The sequence below is a fragment of the Amblyomma americanum genome, chromosome 1 (assembly GCF_052857255.1).
Source record: "Amblyomma americanum isolate KBUSLIRL-KWMA chromosome 1, ASM5285725v1, whole genome shotgun sequence".
NCBI classification, from domain to species: domain Eukaryota; kingdom Metazoa; phylum Arthropoda; class Arachnida; order Ixodida; family Ixodidae; genus Amblyomma; species Amblyomma americanum.
In genome coordinates, this window is record NC_135497.1 from 357,674,489 (window position 1) to 357,695,638 (window position 21,150).

Genomic DNA, 21,150 nt, shown 5'->3' on the forward strand with positions numbered 1-21,150 from the left:
TCTGAGCTCCAAACTTTTGACAGAGGCTGAACAACATTCGTGTGTTGCATGCAATGTTCTACCGACTGAGCTACGGCGACGGCTGTCTAAGCTTCTAGTTTTGAATGCATTTGTGTTGCCTGTAGCCTCACCACGGCAGTGTCCAGCAGTGCCACGCCGGTCGTAGCGGCTGGCGTGGAATGTTCTCTGATAGAGCCAATTACACGTAAAACGTTACCTAACGGGGGGGGGGGGGGGGGGGTGAGCTGTTCGAGAAGCCTCTTATGCTACCTGTGGCACAAGAAGAATTTCCCATTCTAATCAACAGCACAAGAAATAAAAAACGACATTCACCTAGGCTTACCTTGGTTTCAATTACTGACGGCCCCTGAAAGATAGAGACAATGACCAGGACAACGCGTCTATTGCGTATATATGACGTTACCATTTTTATTTCACTCCATTCAGCGCCACTCAAATGACATCTTGAGGTTGCATTCGATGACGTGAAACCTAGTTATGTGTCTATTAATGGCGACATCATTTTCAATGAACAATCTTTTTTTTGCAGGCTGCACAGCAAAGACCACAGGGAACAAAAGAAAATAAATACACCAGCGTCAGATGTAAGCATTTTTAAATCTTTCTCACACTCAGGAAGTCAGTAAACTCAAAGTTAAAAACGTGCGCAGCCAAAATTCACGCACGTCGCTTTCTCTCTCTCCCTTTTTTTGGCACTTCTACGAGATAAGGCTCATACCATCTTCAATGTTTTAAAAGCCGCTGCCCCCCCATACATTAAGCGAAGCTTTTATTTGTGTGTGTATGTTTCCAACCTTGGCTCAGCATAACATCGTTCCACCTCTTTGGCACTGTCCGAGGTGCCCCGTGAAATTGAAAGATTCATGCAGCGAGAGCTGGTACATGTACATCTTTTGATATTTTTCAACGCAGAAGCGAATTAAAATAAACAGGGGGAAAAACAGCGTCTGATGACCTTCCCGCTTTCATAATACAGCAGGTCGCTGAGTGCGCATAATCAGCGTAGTGGCTGAGCTGCGTTGGTGGACTGATCACAAAAACGGTTGTATAGTACGCGAAAGATACATAATTCGCCTTCGGACGACGCCACGGGAACTGAGAACCCGAATAAAATACAGGTGTATTATGATCGGGAGTCAAGAAGCTGTCAACTGTGAAGAAAGCAGATATATCTGGAACACGCTTCGGCAGCGTCGTCACAGCAGCGAGGATAGACCACACCAGGACTCTTCATGACAGCTTTGAAACCTTCCGCGACAATGAACAAGCCGAGTGCTCGCGCCCTTGCCTTTTGCGTTTCTCATTTGTTTTCCTTTAGTTCTGCCCATTTGGTGTAAACTTTTAGTCGCAAACAGCGACGGGAAGGATAGTTAGGTACGAAAGGAGAGAGGAACCGCCTAGAATATTCGAGTCTAAGTGGACATACACCTTGGAGCGAAATCAACGCCTCAGTATGAGCGGGTCATGCAGTCATGAAGATATTCCAGTTATGGACGCAGGCAGCGGCGCGATCATTTCCCACCGCGGTAAGTGCCAAACCTCGGTATTCGGTAAGTGAAACCAAAGTTACTCACACAGGCGTTATGTAAGCGGGCTAACTACATAGAAATTTAATCTCAGTTGACCACTCGTGCTTAGAATTGGGTGTCGCTAAAAAATATCGAAATTCAAAGAGTGGCACATAAAGTGTTCATCACAAACAGTGAAATGTTTCCTCCAGGCTACATTATCAAACTTATCGGGCAGAGATCTCAAAACGGCTGAGCTGAGAGTGGTTTAGGGCAGAAGCTTCAAGCTCACTGCATGAGCCGCAGGTAATTCGACTAGCTAGTTACAGACTAATCGACACCAACGACTTGGGCATGATGCTAACAAGTCATTATTGTTGAAGAACCTGCGCAAAAGTTAGTCATTGTTTAGAAACTATCACCGCACACCTCTTACCAAGCGCTGACCTTGATTTTGCCTCTCTCTTTATTCGTCTGAGTAATGGCCACGGGAAACAATACAAGATAGACCTTCACCACAAGTGAACTCTTGAATAGAACCTCGGCGTGATGATAGGGGCTAGGTAAGAGTTTTTCGTCCTCCGCTATTTTGCACGCCACATCAGCGCCAATGTCATAGCATGAATGGTCATAACCGAGGGTTTGTTTTCAGCGCGGCCGTCAGCGTGCCAGCCACATTCTGAGGATGTGACAAGAAATTAAAAGCCTCACAGAGCATGGTCCCGAAAAGAACTAATTGCGACAACCTATGAACTTATAAGTTCAAGCTGCCTTACAGCTAGCTACTCAAGCAAATCACAGCTCGTTATCATTTGCGGCTATGAAAGCAGTTCAGTGAGAGTATTTTTAGTTCCGTACATGCGCACTAGGGCACAAAAGCTGGTTTCGGAGCACAAAGGTCGTGAACATTTCCAAGCGCTTACATTGAAAGTAGACTTTCTCTCTTCCTAAGTGAACACGCTCTCGTCCATTCTCCCTGCGTGCGATTTTCAGCGGGATTCAAATGACCGGTGTCATACTTTCTGCAAGTGTATCTGTTAGTTCTTGTGGCCATCATTTTCTAATACCTGTAACATGCAAGGAACCCAGAGGCCTGGACTGAATGTCAGTCTCTTCGTCCAGAATAAACCGAAAATGATAAGTAGGTCATTCATGAAGGCCCTCAGTGATGCTACCAGAAGCCAGCTGCTTTGCGAAAGCAGCCGCCTAGCTTTGTTTCGCTTCGTCGAACTTCCGTTCGCAGCGATGATAACACAAAGTGTAGCGATGCCATTCTGTGAATAACTGTGGGCCTGGAAGTTATGAATTCCAGAGAGATCAAAGCTGACCTTCCTCGGGGAGTAGAAAAAATTGCAACTTCACATCTCCCTGCATGTGCCTCTAAAGCGCCAGTAATATTTTTTTTTTGTTCAACAGCGTATAAGCGAGATTTTTTTGAGGGATTGCTACGACTAGTGCTGAGTCTGTGCAGTCACTCTCAAAAACTGCAAATGGTAACAAGGAATACGAGCTGATCTCGTCGAGCAGAGAGGATGTGCGGCTCGATTTTTTAGGCTGAATTAGGAACTCGAACGAGAAATTCGGGCAGGCGAAATAAATCATGGCAGTAGAAGAACGAATGAACTGCTCGCAATAGACAACCAGTTGCTTTCTGTGCTGGTGCAGCTCCCACAGCTTGTACTGTCATTGTAAAAAAAAAAATGACGATATTTATAAAGCTTGCCACCCGTTTTTCCCCCAAGACATGTCTTCTGTTTGTTTGTTTTTTATCTCTCTCTCTCTCTCAAATATTGTTTAGTCGAGAGCTGTAGCTTGGCAGTAACTTCAGCTGAGTTACAAGGACTCGTGAGGTAAATGCAGCGAATAGACTGGGTTGCCTAATGTCAATCCTTATCAAGCCTCAAACGAGCACTAAACCGAAGGCGCAAGCCGAATCTATTGTTCATCGCTACACCCAATAAGAGTAATGCTTGTGCATGAAGGAGACTTTCTGTCAAAGCCTCTTATGTTTGTTTTTTCAGTATTTCTTTCCTCTCAAGGACGTTCTTCTCATTGGCACCGCATTTGCCCAAAGCATATCTGCCCATTTCAGCCAGACCAGAATCGACATTGGAGGTGAGCTCGCCCGAGGCGAGCGCGCGATTGCGAAAAGGCCATCAAACAACGACGTACACCAGCCTTGTGAAGGCTACGAACGACAAAAAAAAACGCAATGCAACGCAATAAAGACGTAACAGATGACGCAGGAGCAAAACGTTAACAAGCACATCACACAACAGTGTCGCATCACATTGAGCTTTTGCGTTTTGTCTCTCTTATACCGCATAACTCTCTTTTGTATCGGAAACGGTTGAAATATATATGTATTTACAACAGATAGCGTTTCATTTTTTATTGAACTGGAATACACGGTAACAGCACTTTATAGTACATGTGCACTATGCAACCTCAATGCAGGGGTGGCTGCGAGGAAGTCATCAGTAAGTAACGCGCTGTAAGCCGCTACGCCCGCTGTAGGCTTCCCACATTCACATGCACACCGGGACTGCGTGGACATGAACAAAAAAAATCGCTGAAAAGCGCAACTGGAGTGAAGGTCTCCGTCTCCTTCCGTTATATACACATCAAGCGCAGGGTATATGTACACTCAAGATGGTGATTAAGGCGCCCCGAAATTCGTTCCCGCTTACTGAACGTAACCCCGCCCTCTTCTTTTTGACAAGTTTACCGAGTCATCGTTTGCATTGTGCTCCCACCGAAACATTAGTGGCTCCTTTTGCTACCCCTAGATGGAGCCGATGTGTTCGCACCGGTTTCATTCCCAAGCTTGAGAACACTCATTTATTTATAGTATATATATTTATATACCGGATTTATAATATCTCATATGAATGTCGTAGTTATATCTATAATGCTTAACTCTGCGTCACTATGGAGGTGTACTTTTCTTCACATAGCCTATATGATACAAGAGATAACAAGAAATTGGATGGACGATAGTGGTATAGTGCAAGTTACTGGAATCTAGTGCAGCAGAACGTAATGTGCCGCGAGGAAAAAGGAGGCCTGCTCTGCGGAAATGCGCCACGCAGGTTTGGATGTCCAATATTTTTTTTTTTTGCACGAAATTCTATAGCGCACATGGCCGGGGAGTGCATGCGTTTCGTCGATAAAGGCATTTAGGCTTCAGGCACGTCGGCCTGCAGACTCGAAGGGTCTGAATTATGAACTCGAAAAATGGGCGTATGCGGTTCGAACGAGAAAGCGCGGACTTGAAGCAATGGAATTGCCGCTTCCGCAATCGAGCACATGCGAGGGGCTATAGCTGAACATTACACGCTTAAAGGTTGCGAGCAGTTGGTCTCAAAGAGCGCCAAGAACAGGCGAGGTGTTTATTTATCTTTCTTTTGAATTAGTAAGTAACATGCGCAAAAAACAAGGATCATCAAAAAGCTTTCAAGGAAAAGATACTGTGGTAGCCTTTTACATCTGTAGGCAAAAATACGGAGCACGCTGCTTTGGTTTAAGGAAAAATGGCTCTGTTCCCGTTCTCACCTCACAGTTTAATGTCTACACTGAGTTGTTTGTCATGCCAAGCAAAGCGTTTGTCTTCATGACGTGCGAATTGTGTTTGCCGCTATTATGAACGCACCATGGCCCTTAAAGTCGGCGTTAAAAATGAGGAAGAAAAAAGTGATGCTTACGGCATAAAATTATAGCGCGTAACCTGTTCCTGTGGTTGCACAACCAGCATGAATGTTTCGCATCTTGCAAGAATGTCAGCGAAAAATTCCGCTATGTACACAGAGATAGATGATTTGGTATCCCTGTTCATGTCTGTATTGTCTTACTCTGTCGTGTACGCTATTATAAGTTATTAGACACATGACTAATTCTCCTGGGAAGGACACATGAACGCTGTCTTTATCGGTATTCTCACGCATTTAGAAAATCTACCTGGACAACCCTACAGGAATCGACTCTATCTGACAGACTGCAATGTAAAGCTATACGTAGTCCTCGCATAAGCGAAGGCTTCAACATGCCTGAATGAGGACAATCACCCGTGATGAACTTGCAATAAAAAGTAATGTCTCTCGTGGCAAAATACCCAAAGAATGAATAAAGTCGGCGTGCTCCACTGCTCTTCTCGTCGCATACATTTGAAACACATTTTTTTTCAATACCTTCGCCCAGCTCGCGGGTGCTAGCAGGGGTTGTTTGCATTGGATTCACATAAGTGACAGCAGACAAATGAGCAGAAAACAAGCACCCCGTGTTTTGACAAGAGCCCATCGAGGCGCTCCTTGAAGGTTACCTCGCCAAGCGCGGAGGCAAACAGCAAACGAAGCAATAGGTTGAAAAGATTTGCAAGTTTGGTGTGACGGGCTGAGTGTATTCTCTTTTTGAAAGCTACAATTTAGGAGGGCTATTAGAAGACAAATTTAAGAAATGCCGCGCTTTTAGTACAGGATAGGTTTTTTTATGGAAGGTAAAAATTTCAAAGAGGCAGTGATTAGGTTATTGAATGTTAAAGAGACGTTGAATTAACAGCGCCCCACGAAAGAAATTACGAAACACACGCGCCGCGCGTCAGCTTACTCCGTATTTTGGCTGCAAAACGCAACGCAGAGCGCAAGACGTGAAAGCGAGGGGTATGAAAGCAACGTGTTTGTTGTCGCACTTTTCTCACAACCAGTCTTGAATTATGCATTTGCGTTAGATATTTTGCCCTCGTTTGTTGTAAAAAGTCACTGAAATTCAAAACAAGGTGACGATCATCGCCCCGTTTAAGGTGCAAACATCGGCATGGCGCACAATCAAATGTCGCATGGAACTGTGGTCAGGCTGTGAGTTGTGAAATCAAGTGGCATACTCTTCGCAGCGTGACTGAAGTCTTATGTATGTATACCTGCGGTAAAGCGATTCTAGCGGCCCCGTCATTCGCAGTTTGGGGTGATGACTCTCATACAGCAGCTAAACGTCCTGATATTTCGTTAGGATATTCTCCTAAATCTACGCTTTTCAACACTGCAACTAAAGCGCCGTTCAGGTGCCCCGCCCGAGTGCACCAGCAGTTTTCGTGATGCCTTTTGAAAGTGCGCCTTGCTTAATACAAATAAGCAGAACAAGTTCACAACTCACATAACATGCAACAGAACATGACAAAAGCCCGTAAGAAATGCGCGCTTCTGAAACGATAAAACACCAAGAAGCAGTACGCCTTCTGTTGTTTTTTTTCTCCACCTTCTGGGCCAAATAGAGCACGTTAGGTGACATAGCATAAAAGAAACGAATTGGAAAATGAAGTAAGGCAATACTGCTGGAATCGTGTGCTCACTCATTGAACGTGCAAGTTTTTGACCTCGGCTTCATTTCCGACTTGGCCGACCGCTCAGCTGAAGAGCCGACTCCACGCCTGCTGAGCGGTCGCCGCAGAGTGCGTTGCTCTGGTCCGGTTGCCTGCTCTGTTGGCCTCCGTTCACCGCGTTCCGCTGCCCTGTGTTTGGCCTTGCACCATCGTGGTTTCCACCCTTCATTGCGTGCGCATCCGCGCCAGCGTGTGAAGGCTGAATTCAAGGCGCGCTGAGTGCATGGTGCTTCTCCGTCGGATTGCACCGCACTCCCTGCACCTGCGGTCGCCTTGCCTGGCAACTCGGTTTTAGGAACCGTCAGCGAGCTCGTGAGAGACGGATGCAAGTGTTTCGACGCCGTCCGTCCTTCGAAGCGCCCATAATTTCACCACGGCACCAAAGCAAAAAACAGCACTCGCAAAGCATGTCCATTTGCTACCACGAATATGAAGCGTGCAGAGAGCAAAGATGGACGGATGCACCAAGTTGCACCCATAAGTGTGTTAACAAGGCCATTCTGCGACATTCGTCGGTTCCTGCGGGCTTCAGCCAAATGTCATACCCCGTGCTTAATCGCAGGTCACCAGAATGGATGTTGCACCACATGAAACATCGTACACACCGTTGGGCCTTTTACACACATTCACTGCAGCACTGCTGGAATCTGTCGGCGTAACGGTACACAAAGAAAAGCCAAACAAATCACATGGTGCACAGCGCGCTTAGGCAGAGAGGCCGGTGGCACCGACAGGGCCGGCGTTTCTGCGTAAGCAGCTGCGAGCGAATGCGGCGCATGTCGTTTTCACCGAACTACTGCTACCCGTCCTCGTAAAATCACAACTCTGCCGGGGCGCTTCAAAGGACGCTACAATCTGTTGCCGGCAGTGAAAGAGGAGGAAGAGGTGGGGGGGTTTGTGTGTGCAGCTGCGTTCTCGCCCGCAGCGCAGTTCGCGCGGCGCCCGCTTCTCACAGGGGAAGAAGGAGCGACGCGCGCCGCCCCAGCGACTCTTTCGCCTCCGACGTCTTTCCAGCCACGATGTGCGCGCGTCGCGGGCGCAGGGCCGCGGACCCGGCCGGTCTTTTATTTACCGGGCACGCCCAGGCGCAGCGGTGGAGGCAGGATAAGCGAGAGCCGCCTCTGGCCCGTCCCGCTCCAGAACAGGCTATTGGAACGGGACTGGCGGGCCCTCTGCTACGCGGCAGCCTCAAGGTCCTTCTTGACGTCGCCCCCTCCGCCGCCGGCGCCTCCGTGGCCGTGGCTGCTCGCGCTGTTGATGAATCCCGAGAAGAGCTCCATAGGTATGGGGAACACGATGGTGGAATTCTTTTCAGCAGCGATGGACGCCAAGGTCTGCAAGTATCGCAGCTGGAGTGCCGACGGCGTGTCCGCTATCACCTCGGCAGCTTCCTTCAGGGACCGTGAGGCTCTTTGCTCTCCCTCTGCCGCAATCACCTGTGCGCGGGGAAGGCGAGCGTGCTCAGCTCCCTGGCGTCCATTCCAGCGTTTCTCGTAAACTGCGGGGTCTGCGACACTGATTTCTGTTCCTCGCTGACAATGCGTTGCATTATATAGGGCGTGGGTCAGTACCATGCAGTGGTTTGAGCATGCGCAGCGAAGGTGAGCAGAGCTACCTCCAACTTATTCCCCAGCTGCTGACCTTCCGGCTAAGTGAGCACAACAGCCCCTGGCGGTGCCTTCAGTTCCCACATTTTCTTTTTTTTTTAATAGGGGAAACTGTTCTCTCAAGACCAGTATTTACGCACAGAATTACTCGGGGGCAGCTCGCGTCGCTTAGAGAGGATATGCGATATGCGATATGAATTGATAAGAATCTATTGTTGTGATAAATCTTGCAGCAGGTCTGTATTTTCTGATGTCTTCTGCTACTCAGTGTTTGTAATTAATGTTAGCGTACTCTGCCACCAATGTCTGCTGCCGCTTTGTAAACGGCTGCAGGGCCCCAGTCAAGTTGTAGGCAGCAACTTTTAGCCCTGGAGACCGTCCAGTTTTCTGGCGAATAAAGAATTGAATTGAATTGAGTTGTCCCTGAATCTCTTACTTTGGCTCGAGCTTCCCGCGCGGCTTCTGCTTCAGCTGCCATGGCCCTCTGTAGTTGCACTGGCAGCCTCACATCCTTACTGCAACATAAAGCAAAAGTGTCAATGTGTGACCCATTGTTCTGATCGCAAACGGGCCAGACAATAGTTCGTAGACGCACTGCTTAATTCTTTAAGTGCGTAACTATTTACCCATACACGCGCGTGATGCCGTCCCTCTGAGCTCATAAGCTCTTAATGAAGGGAGTCAATATTTTGTTACGGCAAATTAAATAAATGATGCAGCTCGTGGCTCGCCAATAATTGTTTAGGCTATGAACGAAAATTTAGTACCACGGAGTTTATGCTAACGACATTGCCCATATTGAGATTGCGCGCGTCCCGGCTACATTGGCTACTGCGTCAGTGAAGTCTGCCTGTCTCAGCGACTGGGTATCGCAGCTTCAACCAGAGCACCACACAACAACAAGAACAATAGTCTATTTGTCACTCATTTTGGAGGTGGTCCAGCGCAACCTAACATAAAACTAAAGACACTTAAGAGAACTAGAATACTACTAGAATAGAGGCAGAGAGGAAATTTTCTTGCCTCTTGCTCTGCTTGCTTTTTCTATTCAATTTTATTTTCTGCTTCATAACTACGGCTGAATTATAATTCGATAATTGGGCTCCCAGATGGCACTTGTCGGCGAGCGCGCGACTCAAGTGAAAGGAATTATGCTGCCCTGTAGGGCAGTACCTCAGTAATGCTTATTCAGCTATAGCCACAACCACATGTACACGAGGATTTCCTAGCAAGTTTCGGGCTGTATTGCTCCCAAAGAACAGGCTTAGTTCTAGTGCATAACCTTCCACAGCCGAGTGGCAAAGAAAAAAGCGGGATGTCTTAATTGAAGAAGTATATTCAAAGGAACGCGGACATCAGTGCTGAACGTGAGGGTTAGAAACAGAACGAGGGCATTCTTGTTGACCACTGATGAACTCGCACTATAGACTGCAGACATACTGGCAAACAGAGCAACAGAAAAAAAAAGCTACTGAGTAGACAGAAATGATAGCACAAAAGCTGGTTTTTAGTCTAAGCTGTCGTTTCTTTTTCGCTTTATTCTCAGTATGAATGGTCAGAAACACGCCAAACTTTCGAGACTTCAATTTTAGAGAGGAACTGCGGAATACGTACATCTCAACTCGCTCCACTTTCACTCCCCAGGGGTCAGTAGCTTCGTCCAAGCTTGCCTGAATAAAAAAGAGTAAGTGAGGGGGCGAGGACATTGAGCCATTTGAGTCAATTACAATGCATGTCGAGATAGTAATGTACATGAAACACTACCAAATTGATTTACTTTTGCAGCAAACATGCAATATTTTTTTATAGATCCTCTAAATACAGCTATGAAGTAAAAAAGCGCTGGTAATTCTATTGCGTTTCATGCCCAGTGAAGAACTCTGTGACAACCCCGCGCAGGCGAGTATCAAAGGGGGAAAGGGGGGGGGGGGGCGGAAAGAGTCCCGCCTTCATAACTTGGAAGTTATCTTGTTAGGCATGTATCACCAAGCAACCCCCCCCCCCCCCCCCCCTGCTCGATACAAGAAATTACGTTGGACCCCTCCCGAAAGAAGTTCCTGGCTACATACCTGGCCCGAAGTCATGGTATCTCATGTGATAAGTGCAATTCGCCAGCAAAAGCTACAATGTCTTTAGTAAGAACCTGAACAGGCTCTTACTAAAGACACTGTAGCTTTTCGTGTTGCAGTACGCTTATATTACCTGCATTCTTGCTTACAAAAGCCGACAATAGAACAACTAAAAGTTGGAGAGCCACAGAAAATTTACTCATAGCAAAAATATCTTAAAGCCGAAAAGACAAATTCCTGCAGGATGCAGCACCTATTTCATCTTGAAGATTAACTGAGCTCGGGAAATCGCTCCATACTGTGGTGTTTTTCTGCGTTTCTTTCAGCGAATACTACTGATTTCAGTCCACATGCATGTAAGTAAATGATCACAATGACAGCTACTCAACCGGTTTAGTGCGTATTTTTATTATTTTAAACGCCCATCTCGTCAAAATTGTGTTTAATGGCAAAAAGATAGCCCAAGTCAAGGCCCAACAATTTTAGGAGTATGGTTTGAGGAAAACTTATCCTGAAGTCGGATGTGAACGGCCTCGCAGCTGACCTTAGTAAAACAGTTGGCTGCCTCTTTAAGATTTGTCCACTTATTCCCCAGTAGCTGCAAAATCCCTTTAATACTCGTTCTTATATTCCAAACGTTCGTACTGTGCTTTAGTCTGGAACACCACGAGAAGTCAAAATCACAACAAATTAATTATCCTGGAGAAGAAAGTAATAAAAATATATGGAGCATGTCACGGTCCACCGGAAGGATAGTGAACAAGGCCGCTTTTCATGAAACACCATATGTTAAAAGCCAATCAAATTTATTATTTGAAACTGATTCAGTACGTAAAAAAAGGGAAAAATTGCAATGCGCCAAAATATGACGCAATTACTCCGTACACACTTCGTAAAAAACTTCACGACCGCCCAAAATAAGGACGAATTATGGACGACAACCTATTTAATATCAAAAAACAAGCCTTCTAAATCGAATCCAAGAATTAACCGACCTCAGTGCTGATATCTCCAAGAATACGCTTAGAGCTCTGGTGATTGGAAAGAACATAGAATTCACTTCATTTGGTATAGTTGTGTGCTTAGCTTGTATTTTCCGGGAGTACACTTTCGTTTTTGCATCTCCCTGTTGCGTTGTATTGCATTGTATTGTATTTATTGTATTGCATTGCATTGTATTGCACTATATTGTATTGTATTGTATTGTACTGAAACTTGTTACGCAAGTATATGTTAAGCGACTGGGGTGCGAACTGTGTAAGGGGCAAGAGCGATCGTCAGTCATTTCGCATTTTGCTCTTCCTCCTATTTCTGTATGAGAAAGTAAAATAAATCAATCAAATGTTCGCGGTGTGCACATTTTTGTATTTATTCTCGGGGTTTAACGCGCCTGAACTTCACAATAGCGTTGTTTTCGTCTGTTTGGTCCTACGTAAGCACTTCCGGGAGCCTTGGATGACTCGTTTACTCTGAAAAGCATGCATCTGCTCTTTCATTTTTTTTTTTTGTCCAGTCACTGCAAAATGCAGCCGCGTATTCGCACTGTACTACTGCCTACGGAGGCGGACTCCACACGGTCCATTCCAACCCTCGGCATCGAGGTGACAAGCAAAACTAAAGAACAGTAGTCAGACGGCGGGGAGGTACGTGCCTGCATGACGTGCGAGATGGACTCCCTCTCGGATAGGATCTCCGACAGGTTCTTGGTGCCGAGCACGTTCCGGAGCGTGGTCGCGGCCAGGAGGCGGGTCGAGTGTCCGTAATCCTCCACGTTGGAAACGGCGATGGTGGCGTTACTGATGCGGTAGTACACCACGGCATCCACCGCTACTGTCACCGAGTCCTTGGATAGGATCTGCGCACATAGGTCACAGATGAGCATCGCCGACCGCGCACGCTAAGGCGAATGGAAACCACATTGTTGTACGTGGCAAGTAAGTCATTGTAGTGTGAGCAGTGTGGCTTACGAGCTCACGGCTGTGAGAACAAGTTATGCTACCCAAACAATGATGTACTTAATCCCTAACTTTCTCAACACCCACCTCATCTTTCCTAAATATCATACAGCGATTTATACCGCCTGGCAGCTTAAAAAAAGACGCCTTAAAAACTTACATGCTGTCTTATTCAATGTCACGAATATTTTCTGTCTTCTTTCATGCTCTAATCTTGCGTTTTGGGCTGTTGGTATCTTCTTATACTTTTTATTTACATGGCCATTTATATAACGATTTAATCCATCACCTGCACTTGCCGAGCAGTGTATGGGTGACAGGGCCCTCGTCAGCCAGAGATCATCTGCCTTTTGCCCTCTTATCCATTGCGCTGTGAGTTACAAGACCAAGATTTGTGAACGAAACTTGGCCCCCATGACACTGATGCTCCATTCATTTAGTAATTCTGCTTAAGAACATAATGGATGAATTCTTCTCAAATAACTTTACACACAAGTTATGATTTCGTAAACCGGATCAAGTATTTCCTCGCGCACGTGTCTCGTTTTCTTTCAGACCACCCCTACTCCCATATTTGCCTTCGAGCGTCCCTCTCGCGGTCCTATGTTATTTGTGGCAACAGTTCCAAATCCTTATTCGGAGTAGCATAAAATCTAGTTTAAGTCCATTTTCAGTGTGCTGGGTTGCAGTCATACATGAGCATCAAAAGAAATTGACTCCGTATATTTCTCCCCACTGGATTCTTTCGCATAATAACGCGTAACTATCAGATTCTAATAGTAGTCGAAAATAAAATGGTGAAATGCACTGCCTCCACAAAATTTATGGCTGAAAAGTGCTTATTCTTTGCTGGTCATCATGACATCCTTTTTCATAGCAGGCTTTTTCAGTAAAGGATAACTCTTTCTTCGCCAATCGCTTAAGATCTTTCTAGCCAGCTTTCAGTCACGACTAAGAAGCCCTCCAGCCAACGGCATCGACCGACTTTCACTACGTCGAGGTTAATCTCATTTCTAGAAGACAGCTGCCAGTCCCCTGCGAAGTCAACCTACGGGATTAGCCGCGATGTGATGGCAATGGGCCGATGCCAGTGGCTGGAGGGCTTCCTTTTAGAGGCATTTACCGCTCCGTTCCTTAGTTGTATCCGACTGTGGTACACGAAAATACTCACTTGTAATTTAAAGCCAAGAAGTATTGCGAACAAATAGAATGCTCAAAGGGCGAATTGTCATCCCGTACGCCCGAAAATAATTTTTTTTCCTGCAGAGTTGAGAACGCAAGCCGCGAAAACTTAGGTAACAAAAGTGGTTTATGTCAACGTAGTTTCCACTGCACTGAACGAACAACTTCAAGAGTCACAGACAGCTGAGAATTAAAGACCAACACCTTGCAATGGCAGGTCACTCGCAAGGTTTTCCTCTATTTCTTGTAAGCGCACGTCGTCCTTTACTGTGCATTCATTGCTGCTATACCAAAATGTTGTTCACTGTTCAGAAAGAAAAAAAGTTCTTCAGTGAACACTGATGTTTGCTCAAAATGCTGAGAGCAGGCCGGACCGGTAACATCCACGATGGCGGGTCGATGTCAGCAAGCCAAATTGAAAGCAGTTCCTCAGCCTTGGTTAGCATGAGGCTCAAATTTTATTGCCTGAATTCTACATTACTGCAACTGTGCTTGTTGTTGTTGTTGGCACCCAGACATCGATCGGTGGACACCCAGAGAGGGAGAGAGATTGGCCCGGAATATGAAGGCATGTGGTGGCTAATCGGCAAGGTAATGTCATTGAAAAGGGCAAGCGATGCGCGCATATGAGCAGAGCCGAGTGTGGTAAAATAACGGATCGGAAAGCTTCAATTTAAATGAGCAAAGGAAAACAAAAGATATATCGAACAAACTTTAGTGCGGCACCTGACAAGGTTTCAGTTCACAAATCACTGCTTAAAGATATTTTGTTATTAGTGGGTTGTTGAGATGAGAGTTTATATTTAGATCCCTCCTTGCATTTTCGCGTCCCTAGTTAAGTAATTCTTGTATACTATTGCTATTACCAGTAGGTTAAGAACCCTCACGAGTTCGTGCTCTGTCGGCTGGGAATTGTGTTTTCTGCTTAATAGAAAAATGATAAATAACAGACATTTTCTGCATACACGTGTCTTAAGATGGTCAAGGGGCTGTTTCTTTCTTTTTTAGGTAAATATAGGGGCTGCTTCCTGGTGCACATTTAGTTCCACTTTTTTCCCCGCTCCAGGCGAACACAGAATGCCGTACAGGATCAAACAAAAAAATTACAGCCAAAGAAAAATAGCAAATCGCGTAAGAAGCAGTTGAGGCCGTCAACTATTCCAAACTACCAGCTAGTACTACCAACAGTCTAAAAACATAATTAAACCTCCATTGTCAAATATGCTGAACTTCTAGCGACGCTTAGTGAACCGGGCGAAAGCTGCTGCAGTCTCCGTAGGGGCCCTGGACTAGGGGCTCCACCTAAACTCCAAAGACGGCTTCTGAATAAACGTTTTTCATTCATTCATTCATTCATTCATTCATTCATTCATTCATTCATTCATTCATTCATTCATTCATTCATTCATTCAACTCCACTGCGCTTTCAGCTCTTAGTTGCGGGAGGCAATGCAAGCAGTGTTGGCGCTACCTTTAAATTTTCTAAGAAAGCTGAGCGCTCACAACGTATGAGAACACTTTTAGTGAAAGGGAGAAGCTTGAAAGACTTCGTAATAACTTGACTGCAATGGGAGAAAAGGTTCGCTGCAGTGCGAGATTCTTGTCTCTACCTCAATGGTCAAACCACAACAGTGACAATTTTTCTTTCAGGGGTGCATACTTGGCTTACTACCGAGCAGAGGTATTGTTGCACAGGCTGCATGCTTAGCCTCGCTCTGCAGCGTCAGGGAAAACAAAATCAGGTTGCTCCATCAAAACCGTGCATGGGTCGGCATTTAGGCTGCGAAGAAGCTAATGGCCCCCAAGACCCTGCGTGAAGTAAATATTATCTAAGCTCGATGAGCAATGTAAAGCTGTCAAGAAAAAGAACCAAGCCTAAATAATTAAGCATCCGCTGATACAAGCACGATGCAGCGAGGGTGCGCAAAATGTGTGGCGTAGTCCTGGCCATCGCGCAAGTAGTGAATAGGACACCACACCTTTATATTTTATTTCCGGTCAGGTTTAGAAATTGAAGCCTTTATTAAAGCGCATTTTACTAAAGGAACGAAGCAGAACCGATGCAATTTTCACTTTGATTTGCGTTCATTAATCAGCGAGACCGACCCGCTTTACTAAGCTCGCGTTTGAAAACTGAAGCTCACAATCGAGCACTGCTGAATCCCCGCAGCGAGATTTCTTTTCATTCATTACTTTGCAGTGAAGTTTTCCTGGCTGGTATGTCAGCGTTGGCCACGCGGGTGCTCTTTCGTGGCCAACAATTATCCTTCTAATCAAATCACCTACGGGACATGTTTACCTTCATGGTCCATGTATGTCCACAAGAAATCTGTCACGAAACCAGAACCATTATACGGTTCATGCTGAAGCTCCGGTTACCACGTGCGCATTTAAAACTGCTTAAAGACCTTAAGCGAAAGCTACGTAATAGATAAATAAACGACAAAATATTATTCAAGCCTTTAGAGGATAAAAAAAAAACGATGAACGCCACCAAAGTAAACTATAACTTGCACTTCCTGAAGTGTTACTGTTTTAAACAAGATCACACGTTCAAGCGAGCCACTGTGGAACGACTACCACCGCGGATGCTCACGGACGACGCCGCGGCGCCCACAGCAACATCCTTGCTGTGCTCATCGGAAGTTCAGCGCCCGGCCAACGCAAAGCTCCGCAGCTCACGTCGCACAAACGCCACTTATAAATCCTGCGCACACGCCGCTACCAAGGCGCGCGCATACGCGCAGAAAAGGGCGCGAGCGAAATCCTATACTCCGCGCGCATATCGAATAGCTAGGCGCAGGCAGCACTAAAAAAAAACTGAGTGTCCTACGCAGTGTGAGTGACTTTTGAAAGCCCACGTCGCGGCGAACGCCAGGCGCCCATTTTCCCCTCACGTGCAGCGCCGCAACCGCCTAATGACTGTCCGGCCCCACAGGAGCGGCATGAAAGCAGCGGAAGAAGGAGGGGAGGGGAGGACTGGTAGATCGGCGAGAGAGCGAAGGCGATAGACTTTAGACGAAGAGGCCTTCTCGCAGGCATCGCCTCTTCCTCTTGCTTGCAGCGACGAGAGGAAGAGGTAATTCCAAAATGCGCGGCTCAATTCGCGGCGACGACGACAATGGTTTGCGCCGCTAACGAGGCAATTAGCATTAGTTAATGAGAATCGCACGCAAATGGCCACGCAACGCCGCCCACCTTGCTTTTGAAGGCCCTGGCGTAACCGCGCTCTTCTTGCGTGGCTGTAACGTCGGCGCGCGATGCATCATCACGCAGGAGGGCCATTTTCACGCCGCTACGGAATTCCATTCTTCGCGGTCCGTCAACGGCGTGCTGTTATTAGCGCCCTGAAATATGTCCGCTTACGAACGCGAGTAAAGCGGGATGATTGGACGCAATGGCTGAGTTTGCATTTTGTAAACGCACCGTTTGAGCGAAAACTCCCGATGTAATGTTGCAGTAAAAGTTGCGAAAATCTGTGCGATTTTGGCGTCTTAAGGGAAACATGAGCGATGAATGGCCCTCGTACACGGCAAACAGCGCAGCGCAAGCTTGCAGGGTAAGGTATCGCAATGCTCGAATGACGGATTGGAGAATGGGAAATGCCCAGGGATAGGCACGTTTACTTCACTTGTGCCTTGTTTTTGCTTGAGGGTGAACTACATTTACGAACGACAGTATCAAGGCACCTTAAGTGCCATGTCTCATCGATATAGTATCATTTACACTCCATGACAGTGAACATTAATGATTAACCTACACGTTAATCTTCTTGCCAGCGGGACCTGAATACATATATATATATATAGTTTCTGCAGCTCCGACGAATAGGAGTAGAAAGCTGGAGAGCCTGCACGGCAAGCCAGGCCTTCCGTGTACCACTGAGTTCGTGGCCCGGAAGGCTTGCCTCCTTGATCAGCCTACCGATTAATTAAGGAAGGGCGAAACATCCAGGCGATCAACGCAAGTTAGACTTTCTTCAAAACTAAAAAATTTTTTACTATCTTTTTTTTCTCAGTTCCTCATCACTTTTTCACATAAGCTTGCGACGGACACGCAATTTACAATGCGTGATGTCTTCGGCTGCTAGCGCTTATAAAAATTTCACGTGCATGCATGCAACATACTTCGCTTGAATCGCACCGGTGTCGCTGCGGTCCGCTCCGCATTCGTTGTCAGCAGCGCGCAGCGTAGCACGGGCAGCTCGACGCCTCCGGACTTCAGATATTTCGCTGAAAAACCTGGAATCCTGCTCACGCTTCGCTTCGACCAATGATTTCGAACGCAGGTATTTCAAGCAGGCGCCTCCGGTGGCGCTCGTGGGTGCAGTTACCTCGCTATTGGTCAGAATAGTTGGAAGCAACCCCTTAGCGATCTTTGAGCTGAAGAAACGAGTTACACTGTGCGAGAAACTAGCCAGCGATCTAGCCGAGTGCCCGCCACGTTTAACTTCTGTGGAGACAGCTTGCAGGCATCGCGCGGCGGAGCGCGTCCAGGTCTTGCCGTGCCGTGGCGAGAGCGAGCGGCCGAACGCGGCGTTCGAGGTCGTGGCCATCGTCCCCCCGCGGAGGGAGAGGGGAGGCGCGGGCAGAGGGCCTGAGGGAAGAAGCCAATGGATGGGGCCAGCACGCACCCAAGCGTAGGTGTATTTGAGCGGCGGCGTCCCGTAGAACACGTCCTCCGCGAGCGGTGGCGGAGGCTTCGTCTTGGTCGGCACGAAGGCGGACAGGTACGCCGGAGTCCCCTCCGCCCGGAAGGCGTCCGCCTGGCCCTGGGAGGGGACAGCACGGGCCCTTGTCAGCGTCCAGCCGAGAAGACAGCGCACCAACACCACCACCACCACCCTGCTGCCCCCGCGTACGCTGCCCGCCCAAAAGAGCGCCGAGGACATGTCGCCGCCGCACTCTGCCGCACACGTCCGCTTCGAGCGAGCCTCCTCAGGTTGCCCTCGAGGGGGAGACTTCCGGCGGACGGCAGCTACTCCCCCTTTGGGCGCCACAGCGGCGATGGCTAGACTGCGCGCGACAGGCTTACCCTGAGCAGCGAAGCAAGCAAGCAATGAAGCGCCCACTCCTTGTGCGTAAGACTTAACCTCATCATTTAGCAGAACATACTGCTATCGGGTGGCTGGTGAAGGTCACCATGAAACATGTTAGCGGTTTTCCCGTCTTCTTATCTCAGTACGCGAAGTATTTTCATTCGAACATGTTTCATACTAACTTGCACGTCCCGGTGACGTCTGGAGACACAATACTGACGTCATTGGAAGTGTAGTAAGTGTGAGCTGTGTGGGAGTATATTGCTTAATATGGCTCCGGCTTCATCCGGAGTAAGATTCTTAGCCCGGTCTTTTATTGCTCGATTCAGGAGGTCCTGTTAATTCAGCGCTTATTTCGAGACTCGCATGAAATAAGTTTGTTGGCGTGCTCCTGCGATAAAAAAGAACAAAAATGTTTTATTTAGAGGATGTTAGCATTACAGAAAAAAATTAATCAGTGCGAAACGTAGATATTTTTATATTTCCTGACAGCGTTGAACCCTTAGAAAAAAATAAAATAGCAGAGAGGCGCGTCTCCTGTCAGCGCTTGATTACACAGTGAAATATTGGGACAAAAGGAGAATTCCATGTTCAATTTCCGCGATATACATGGATTCGTAGCTACAAAAAAAAATGATGAGAAACGCTCATCTCTCCCTGCACATCGCATCGCTAAGTATTGCGAAAGAAATCTGCCCTTGCGAATGAGCTCATGAATGTGTCAGGACGTAGGTGACACCATTCGACATTTACTTGCTCGCCTTCGAGGACGGCTCGACGATATCGTCACCTCGTGAGTTATGTCGCCGCGGCTGGCTTCAATCTCCGTCCCATGCATTTCAATCTTGCCTCTCGTCCTGCCAATCGACCAAAAAGAAACGAACCTCCTCGGACCCCTCCAGCCTCAGCGCCCAAGTTTTACGCCGTCGGGCAGAGTTATGGAGTAGGCGAAGAGGGGGACAGCGTAAGAAGAACAAAACCAAGACGGTCCTCCCCTGACACGTAATCACCCCGGCCAAAGTTTTACGAATCCCATCTAGCCGGCTTCGATAAAAAGATGAGCGCACGAGACCCTTTCCTGCAGGTACCGAGGCCCAGATTGCGACGGCGATCAATACTCATCACTGCCTCAACTAGGCAGGTAGTATACTAGGCGGACATCCGGGCCCAGCCAGAAAAGACTGGCCGACTGAGGAGAGCGCGCTCGCGCCAAAGTAGGAGGAGGCCAGGGCGAGGAAATATATAAAGGGATCGAGAGAAGGTGGCAGTCCAGGGAAAAACAAAGCTGCGCCCCAAGAATGGAAGCCTGTCTCTGCGCGGGAGCGAACGGGTAGTGGGCGACGAGGGCCTTCTCGACGAATGGCCGCTCTCTTTTTGTCGGGGGACGGGATAAGACCAGCGCGGGCCTCATTCGCGCGATAAGGGCCGGAGAAAAGCGCGGTGGAAGCGCCAGGTGTACGGCGCCGCGCCGAGCGTGCGAGCTAGGCCTTTCGTTTCGCCGGACGGCGCGAAAAGCGTCGCGATGGGGCGTTTGTTGCGCGGCGCGAACAACGGTCGTTAGACCGCCGGCCGGCCAGAACGGTGCTGAGCTTCCTCGCTCGTTCCGCTCTGGCCAGTGTTTGTTTTGCTCCGTCGACCTGCGCGCAGATAAAGCTGCGCCGCTCTCAGCGGTTCAAAGCGCTGATGCCGTCCTCACGTTGTTCAGCTCAGTTCACATCAAGAACTGGGCAAGGCGAAAGAAAGAAGAAAAAAATTGTTTGTACCACGGTGTTTAGGTGCGTCTTTCTATCCTGCTGCTGCTTTTCCGCGTATGGATTGCATGCGTACCTCTCCCCTCGGGAAAAAAAAAAATGACCGCACATAGCCTCGTCATCGAGAAGCACTTACGGTTGCTCGGCGATAAAGCTGGACGCTACTTCAAAAAGACCTTACCGACAAGCTCATCGTAACATACGAATGTACAAGCTATCAAATTTCCACGCCTGCCCTACTAATCGGTTTTTAATGTTTGCTTCTCCTCTCCCAATGAAAAACTATTAACGGCCGCGTTTCAGCCTAATGAAGTAATATCCGGCATCGACACCGTGGCGTCCCCACTATCTCTCATCCTCGTCTTGGCGTCCTAACCATATGGCTTCTTTCACGCGCCTATATGCTGAAGGCTGTATTCTTTACTGCAAATTTTGCAATCAAAATCAAAACCGGCCACGGCGGTCGAATTTCGATGCAGCCGAAAAGATAGAGGCCCGTGTATTGTGTGGTCCGTGGTGGTCGAAATTATCCGCAGCCCTCCACTACGGCGTCCCTCATAGGTTGAGTCGCTTTGGGACATTAAACCCTGTAAAACCAAAATAAACTATACAAGCAAGGGGTGGCCGTATTTTGTAACTATTAGTTTC

The 21,150-nt window shown here is 47.6% G+C and overlaps 1 protein-coding gene across 4 annotated transcripts in view; it reads right to left on the reverse strand.

Annotated features, from left to right (window-relative positions):
• Positions 1-404: 404 nt before the first annotated feature.
• LOC144115601 (band 7 protein AGAP004871-like) overlaps positions 405-21,150 on the reverse strand; it is a 668,261-nt gene continuing 647,515 nt past the window's right edge. For 2 of the 4 annotated variants that reach the window (XM_077650023.1, XM_077650022.1), the window contains 4 exons: positions 12,228-12,431; positions 10,122-10,177; positions 8,944-9,022; positions 405-8,336 (listed from right to left, as the gene is read on the reverse strand). In XM_077650023.1, the coding sequence (XP_077506149.1) occupies positions 8,076-8,336; positions 8,944-9,022; positions 10,122-10,177; positions 12,228-12,431 (600 nt within the window). In that variant the 3' untranslated portion in view covers positions 405-8,075. Of the gene's footprint in view, positions 8,337-8,943; positions 9,023-10,121; positions 10,178-12,227; positions 12,432-18,346; positions 18,485-21,150 lie in introns of all 4 variants that reach the window. The other 2 variants (XM_077650020.1, XM_077650021.1) reach the window with 2 other exon arrangements.